The sequence below is a fragment of the Electrophorus electricus genome, chromosome 6 (genome assembly GCF_013358815.1).
Source record: "Electrophorus electricus isolate fEleEle1 chromosome 6, fEleEle1.pri, whole genome shotgun sequence".
In the NCBI taxonomy this organism is placed as follows: domain Eukaryota; kingdom Metazoa; phylum Chordata; class Actinopteri; order Gymnotiformes; family Gymnotidae; genus Electrophorus; species Electrophorus electricus.
The window spans coordinates 2,838,859-2,847,678 of NC_049540.1; the positions used below are offsets into that span (position 1 = coordinate 2,838,859).

Genomic DNA, 8,820 nt, shown 5'->3' on the forward strand with positions numbered 1-8,820 from the left:
GATATAGCAGACTGCCTGCAAAGTAAAAACTGATCACTGATGAAACATACAGTAAAATACAAGCTGTAAAAATAAAACAGGACCAAATGAGGATCTTAATCCAAGCTCTTAGGTCAGGAGGCAGAACCATGAAAGAAGAAGCAGCCGTTCTTAGTGGAGGAACTGGAGTCTGGACCCAGCAAGGTGTAGTAACCTACTGACTTAACTCTGTAAACAAAGAACAATGATTTATGTTATATTAAGATAGAAGTCCTGCATGTCATTAACACTAATAGTTTGCCTAAAATGTGAATAATATATAGTGATACAGCATGAAATAACTTGTTTTGCTTTATCTGTATTTGGTAGTAAACAAAATGGTTTTTGTGAATAAATTGTAAGTCATGCTGTAGAATCTTTCAGTGCTGTAAGATTCAGTCCAACAATAAATGCTTTTTCACTTTATTAGAAAAGGTGTTTTTGCCTCTGTGGTTTTGGGTCATGTTTGAAGATACTGCATGAGCAATTAGTAACAAAATCATCCCCCAACATTTCAGGATTAAAATGCAGAAACTAAGAACTCTTTTAAATTACTGCTCCAAATACTTTTAGTAAACAAAAAGAATTTTGGTTGTGAACCCTTTTGAATTATCTGGAGTTCTGCATGAGCAACTCCTAGAATGTGACCTAATCTACTATAAAGATATATGTAGTAGATCATTAGAATAACATAAACATTAAGATATTGTAACCCTGGGTGAGGTAGGGCACTACACAAATGCTGAGCTGAATGATTAACAGCAAATTCAAACTTGTTAATTTTATACAATTCCAAAGTCAGATGGATGGGTGTCAAGCCAATAACCAGAATGTAATGTAGTTACAAGAACTTAAAACAAAGAAAAAACAAATCTAAACCAGATTTACAACAGGAAACACTGAAGCCAAACATAGTTAACTAAAAGTCTGTAACAAGATTATCATGAAGATAAAGCACAGCAAGGGTTACAAACCACGACTGACGAACAAGACAGGAAAGACGAGAGGTATATGTAGCCTTCCCAATAGGGAAACAAATGGCACGTGGGTATGACTGACTGACCTTTACCCTTTGATCTAATGGCATGGGAGGATGGGAGGAGCACAGTGGGATCTCAGTTTTGGCTCTCACTCTGTCCAGGGTTTTTTTTATTATATATATTTTTTGTTTGTTTGTTTGATTATACCTCTGGGTTCAGTAGTGCCGCAATACTCTTTCAGCTGCTTTAATCTCTCATGCAACCAATAATTTATACATTCCACAACAAGCTTAGATGTATGTTTGTTGTCTGTATTCTGATACAACACCCAGTTATGTCCAAGTTAGCTGATGGTTTGAGGTTATGCAGAGGTTAGTCTTCCGTCTTCATTATCATTCCATCCACTTTGTGCAAGGAAATGCTCTCTTTCCTATTCCCCTCACAGTGCTCATTCACCATCAAATGTATAAAGGGAGGGAAAAAAATATTACCAAGACTATAGGATGCTGAGTACCACACTGAGGAATAACCTCCATGTAAGGAAGTTAGCCAGTTACACGATCAGAGTCTTTATTCCCGCACACTTAAACATCATTCAGTGAGACAGGTACAGTGCAATAAAACATTTCAAATTTGAACACAAACTTCAGTTGAATTTCTTTATGAGATCCTGAAGCTTTAGTGCTTGCTGTTGTACTCAGGCTAAATATTTAATTTCATATTTGTTTTCTAAGTTAAGTTTGAGCCTCAAGCTAACTCTAGACCCAAAATGGATTTGGACAGTACATTAACACAAATGCATAGAAATAAAAACAAAAAAAGAAACAAAATAGAAAACTCTAAGATTTTAGAGTTTTAGAGTCTTGAGGGAGCTGGCTACCCTCCATTGGCACATGTTGGAGCTCATTGTTTGTATGAAAGAAATCTACTCACAGTCCCACAGCAAACCCAATGTCAAATTTTCGTGTATAGAAATATTTCCAGATCCACTACCATTGAACACAGGTCCATATCAACATTCAATATTCAAAAAATGGTAGCTCAGTGGTTAAGGTACTTGACTTGGACTCAGAAAGTTGCTGCTTTAAATCCTCCTACTGCCATGATCCACTGCTGGGCCCCTGAGCAAGGCCCTTAACCCTTAATTGCTGAAGTTGTAATGTCATAATTTTAATTTGAGTTGGATAAAAGTGTCAGCTAACTGCTGTCTATGTATGCATAGATATATGTTTATAACCAGTGGATACTAAACAGAATTGTTAGACTTTTTATTTTTAACCAGAACATTGCAAAACATTGAATGTGTTCTTAACAACTCTAAAGGTTTGTACAGGTTATTTATACAGAGAGAAACAAATTAGAGGAAACATGACACAGGTGCACAGGTGCACAGGTCAAAATGAATGAAGATTTGAATGCTGTAAATGGGTCCTAAAACATTCAGTATTTCCTGGGTTGCAATATGTGGAACCGCCAGTAGGGGGAGTAGAACGCTGTAAGGGGAGCAACCCACACTTTTCATTCTTTAAATGCGCACTGAGGAAAGCTTGTGTGACGTGCCTTCTCCTTAAATATCTTCGTCTTTAAATAGCAGTACTGTTTAAAAGTGGTTTTAAGTTCACTTCTTTGTTTAATTCAGTTTTGTATTCGATATTCGATATAGTCGAGGCCGTTGGTGTTCAAACATTTTGTCCCTTTACACTGCATTCCACATTATTATGCAAATTGGATTTGTGTCATAAAGATTTAACTTTTTGTGCTTCAATTAAACTCATGGATGGTATTGTGTCTCGGGGCTCTTTGGATCACTGAAATCAATCTCAGACACCTGTGATTGACTAGCACCATGGCAACCGCAGTCCCAGAGGGGATATCATAACAGGGAGAAGGATAAAATAGAGATGAGATATAAATTAAATGTAAGTTTAGTGCTTTTCAGCTCAAAATTGGGAGCATGTGTATCCCAGGAAGAAGAAGTGAAAAAGGCAGCTTCTGAAAGTCCCTTGTTGGCTTAGAGAGAATCATTGTCGATTACTGTTGGAATTAAGTTGTAGGTGGTATTTTTTCACTGGGTGAGTAAAGTAATTCTGCAGTCATTATTAGTATTATATGCAGGTACTAAGAAGAAAGAAGCAGAACAGGTTTTCTTCCTCTTCGATACATAGTGGTCACTTGTCCATCCATTTCATTTACAGTCTCCTCTCTGAGATCATCTTTTTTTCTGAATTTCTCTCTAAAGACTTTAAACATTTTTGCTATGGTGTCTTTGCCATTGGATTTTGAATTGTGAACAGGGATTTGAATTGTGAATTCAGGGATTTTCAGTGAAGAGCCAGATCCTGGTTTAGTGGATCTGACTGAAGAACATGCTGATCCATGAAGAGAACTGCTGGTGGATCTCCACTCTGATCTGATTGAACCATAAGACGAACTTCTCAAAGACCACAAATCTGAACTCTCCATTTCACTCACTGTGAAGGATAATGAAGAAAAGAGAAAAAAGAAAAACAAAGTTTACACATAACAGGCGTAATGAGGCAAATCCTTGTAAATTAGCATGCATTTTAGAATGAAAACTGATCAAAACCATCAATGTCTGCCTAAGATTATAAATATCTTATTGTAAAGGAGCAATAGCACTAATACTAGAGCATACATTAGATCATAAAACGAACACATAAATAAGGGAAGTTCTGCATTCTAGCAAGCACTGGCTAGAAAGTCCCTTAGCAGAGTCAAATCAAAGCCCTTTTCTTTGGTGTTTGTGGAATATGAGTTAAATACACTATATAGGCCATTTTTGAGAAACTTGCAAATCAAGATAAAATACCAAGAGAAAACTATCATTTAGGATGTAAAAATGTCAGGTAAAAATGTAACATGTACTCACTGGCTGGTGGTTCTTCCATGCTACCAGAAGTTTCTGAATAGTCAGACTCAGATGCTAAGGAACCGTATCCAGAGCTGTTGGATGAGACTGTGGAACGCACTGATACATATGCAGATCCTGGATGTGACTGGAATGAACTAGAAAGAAAACTTCCCAGAGACCATATGTGTGAATCCTCCTCTCCGCTCACTGAGAATGAAATCAATTTGTTCTTTCACATACTGGTTTCTTATATGAGGGTTTTATATTTTAAAATCTAAAGCATCTTTCCAACATGAACAGCAAAACAATTTCCTGCACTGAATTAATTAGCTATGGTTTGAGAAGGCTAAAATATGTGTTAGCTAAAACAATAGCTATGACTTTTTCCCCCTTAACAGTTGCTGTAGTTGCCTTGATCATTTTCCATACATCCTCATCAGTTTTAGGGGTGTTCAGACACACATCTTTTGTACTAATACAGATAATACCAAGGAAATAAGCAACTGTAAGATCCTTTTCACAGCAGTGAATAATTCAGGTTTCTCTTTGTCTTGATATTATTCTCTCATAATGTTTGCATAAAATTAGCACTCCCATAGCAAGCAAAAATCTGGGTTTGTCTGTTAAATTACAACCGTTTTATGTACACTACTGGGAATATATTTAGGTATAACCTGATAATCATAGAATTTCTCTGAAAATTTTGAAAGAATAACATTTTAAACCTCCTCCTCCAAGGTATGATCAGTTGAAGGTGGAAGTGTGTAAATGATGTCTGAGTGTACAACTCTCAGACACAAGAGTGAAGATTCGTCCCTAAATATGCCTTTCATGTGTCTTTATGATTAAATAAATAAAGTAATTCAATTATTTTGCATGCAAAATAAAATGCCATGTTAAAAGGAAGATCATTTTGGTTTTTACAGTACATTTAGATTGTACGCCTTCTCTTCTTCAAGGTTTCAGTTCAAAGTTAATTCATTTTGCATGTCCAGTCTGTCAAATGGCAATTAGTATGGAACGTAAAAGTGCTGATTCTATCAAATGGACAAAATTATTTACTAAAGATGGCACAATACCAGTTTTTCTGTACCGATCCGATACCAATAACATGCATTTGAATGACACCTAATATCGATAACAATCTGATATATTTTTCATTAAAAAAAACCCCTGTGGAGCTGTGATTCAGTTGTTTAGGGGAATAGTTTTGTGAGCGATGTATTACATAAGCTATTTTTACTAATGTCATGCATGGTTGTGACAGATTCTTTTGTGTATTTCAGTGGTAAATCTGACACTCCAAACACACACCAGACACTAAGTGAGTAAACAGAGAGAGGTTACCCGAAAAAAACAGAACAGCCTACATCCCATCAGGCAAGCAAACTTACCCATCACTGCTCTGCTGAACTCTCTCAGTTTCTGTACCTCCATCCTCCTCTGTTTTGCTCTCTTCCTTTCTTCCATCTCCTGTAGAATCTTTCTGTCCTTTTTAAAATAGTAGCCACTGTTAGCTGCTACCATCTCCTCTATCTTCTCCAGCAGCTCTGTGACCTGAGTGTCATCACCACTGTTCTCGTTGAGAATTTTAAATATTTCGCATTCATTGTGAACCTCTAAAACCAAAGAAAAAATTCATTAGGAGTGTGAAGTTAGGTATAGTATATAATATATTCTCACAAAAGAATTATAGAACACAGATAGAAATCTTATTTTAAAGGTATTTATAAAATTTATTATTTTATAATTATTTCTTGGTTCTATTTATTATAATAGACAATTGATCTTTCGCATACATGTTTATGTGAATGGGGGAACAGCACAGGTAATTACACCTGTAAAAATAAAGAGTAATGTGATACAAAATCGAGACTGCCAAGTCTGAAGCCTTATTTTTCTTTTTCTCTCTCCCTCATTCCTTTTTTTATTTTTGTTTTCTGTGCCTTCAAGGACATCAGACCACTGACAGGAGCTGCATCATTGTCCACACTTCACTGTGCAACACTAAGGACAGAAGCTACACCAGCTTCCGCAGTTTCCATAAATTTTCATTCTGAACACACACTTGAAAAGTCATTCATAACGTTATTAGCTGGCCAACCATATGTAACGTATGCCACTCCTGTCTGGGGTCCGATGCCCTGTAGAGCAGCTGTAACCCCTGCCAGCACCAATACGCTCAGTGTTATAGTCATTTACAGTCTGATTGACCAAATTCCCCATCTTCCAAATGTGTCTGGCTACTATGTGCTCCTGGTAGGAAGGGAGGAAAGCTGAAGCCATATTCATCTCCTCTCTACAGAGAAAGAACAAAACACTTTCTTCAGTACTTATATACCAGATGAATGTCCCAATACACTTTCTCCAGTACTTAACGCCCCCCAACACATACACATGCACCCCGACACACACACATTAAAGTTTGGTCCCTCCTCTGTTTAAAAGCCCTGCATGGTATTTTTCCTCATAACTTTCTTACATTATGTGATTATCTTTATACTTCTGCTCAACATTTACCCACACTGTAGTGAATGAATAATTTGCTGTATTTAGCTGAGACTTTTTTGCAAAGCATCTTACAGATCTGATTAAACACAACTTCAGCAACTGAGGGTTAAGGGCATTGCTTAGGGGCCCAACAGTGGTGGGGCTTGAACTGGCAACCTTCTGATTACTAGACAAGTGCCTTAACCACTGAGCCTACTACTACCTGAGCCTACTACTACCTAAAATAACCTCAGAAAAATAATTTATTTACTGGGTCCTAATTTTCATTTAGAAATTACACTTTACTTGGTGTTGTTTGACATAACAGATAACACTAATTAGCTATAGCAAATTATAAGATACCTTATATTGCATATACATGAACTCTGAAATCAACTGACCCTCCCAAACTTCAGTCTCTCCACACCGGTCTACTCCAGTAAAAGAGATGACACATACATACAAATGCTCAGTTTTTGGATGCAAGCAGGAGAAAGGTTACTCTACGTTTTATTCCAGAAAACAAGACCAAATCAAAATGGTTCATATTTGAAGCAGGCATTTCACTGCAAATTCATTTGAAAATTGGGCTCAATACACCTCTGGATTTACCAGCCATCTAAATCTTAAAGCAACATCTTTCCTGACACTTACTGGGGACATTGTGGATGATAATTGGTTAAGTTTGTATTTTTAATTAGGTTTTAACATTAACATTTTTAATTAATAGTTTTTATTGGACACTTTTATTCTCAATGTAACAAGCAATGAGAGATTATAACAATATGCGCCAGCTACCCTTAGCTAATTTTATTTATTAGGTCAGCTAGAAGTTTTTATATAATAGATACACTGACATTTTTAAAATTTCCAATAGTAATTTACTTTCCCACGTTTGGCTCCCGCCTTATATAGTCAAAGCCTGTTAGCTAGACCTGGTTAAACAGCTCAATATAAGCTAATAGCCTTAATTTAAATATGATCAATATGCAAGAATTAGATGGTAGATGATAGACGATACTGCTTTAAACACGTTGTTAAAATATGAACTGTGAGTCGTCTAATTTAATCGGGGAACCAGAGATGTATTGGGGGGATTGGAAGGTCACTGGAATATATAAACATTCTTTGCAGAAATATTCATTTTTCACAGTAGCATTCCTACAGGCAACCTGATAAGATAAACACAGTACACGTTATCAGTGTTTGGGGTATGCAATAGGTTCCCGATGATATCGGGAAGGTTTTGGGCTGGAATGTTCCGAGAGCGAGAGAGAGCGGAAATTTTCCCCTAAAGTTTCGGTTGTTTGGAGACTTAATATACACTGTATATAGGCCCAAACTGTAACCGTTTTCCCATTTTTTTCTCTAGAGTCTAACGGTGTTTGTTAGCGTAAAAGTGTATTGTCTGTTTCGGTTCTGAGACGAAAGTTAGCCATATTCGGTTGAAGAGCTCCAGCTCCAGGCTGCACCACTGAACTGGCTGCTTCTAAGCGAAGAGGACTGAATCCTCCACGCTGCTGCTCGTGTGGATGGACAAGGAGGACCAGAGTCTTAACAAACATCATCGCACTTGTGTCGTGTGAGGAGCTGAGAGGAGACGCGAGTAGCTTCTCGTTGGACGCTACGGCTGATCTCTATACGGATCAGGGACTGAGTATCGGCCAACCTGCTCCGCGTGTCTCAAACACTTCATCCGGTCTTCTACTCACGCGCAGCAACGTTTGGGCGTCAGCGGGTTGTAACACTGACCCTTGTGAACACCCACGCGCTAAACTGGACACAGCTAAACTCTGGTTCATGTTTGTATTAATTGTATTGACCATTTATTATTGATTGTTACGTTAGCTGTTTTCTCATATATGTGCTTTTTTATTATTAAAAGTGTCGATTCACTATGATGTGAATCATTCGGGTCACTAAGCACGAGGTGTTTAAAAGGTTTTATTGCTATCAACATAGTCGAATTTTTGGAGGCACCGCGCTAATTTACATTGATCTAACCTGTGTGTGTGTGTGTGTGTGTGTGTGTGTGTGTGTGTGTGTGTGTGTGTGTGTTTAAATTCGGCACCTCAGGTCACAAGATTAATGAGAGATTCGCGACCAAGTGGTGGCTACAGAAAAGCTCATTAGTCTGTAACTTCGCCTATCAACGTTAGCAGCGACTTATTATAAGTAACAAATCTTTCATCTTTGTCATCTCTCTGTTATAGATAGGTGTTTAAAAGCAAAACGCCTTTGGGCCTACTTGTCATGTAGATGAGACCAGGAAGAAAGAAAAATTTAAAAAAAGGAAACCGGTGAAGACGCGTACCATGCGTAAATGGGAATAAATCATGAATACCTACCCATTATGTGGTATTAGTTTATCGCTGATTTTTCCACATGTTAATAATCAAGTTATACCGTAAAGAAACGCTAGTCTTTCAGAGATGTAAAAATAAACAAAGGCTGTTGAAA

At 37.3% G+C, this 8,820-nt stretch overlaps 1 protein-coding gene across 1 annotated transcript in view; it reads right to left on the reverse strand.

Annotated features, from left to right (window-relative positions):
- LOC113591423 (GTPase IMAP family member 8-like) overlaps positions 1-8,820 on the reverse strand; it is a 37,468-nt gene extending 28,648 nt beyond the window's left edge. Inside the window, exons 1-2 of the mRNA XM_035527569.1 lie at positions 8,709-8,820; positions 5,265-5,489 (exon numbers count right to left, since the gene is read on the reverse strand). Of these exons, the coding sequence (XP_035383462.1) occupies positions 5,265-5,489; positions 8,709-8,712 (229 nt within the window). The 5' untranslated portion in view covers positions 8,713-8,820. The remainder of the gene's footprint in view (positions 1-5,264; positions 5,490-8,708) is intronic.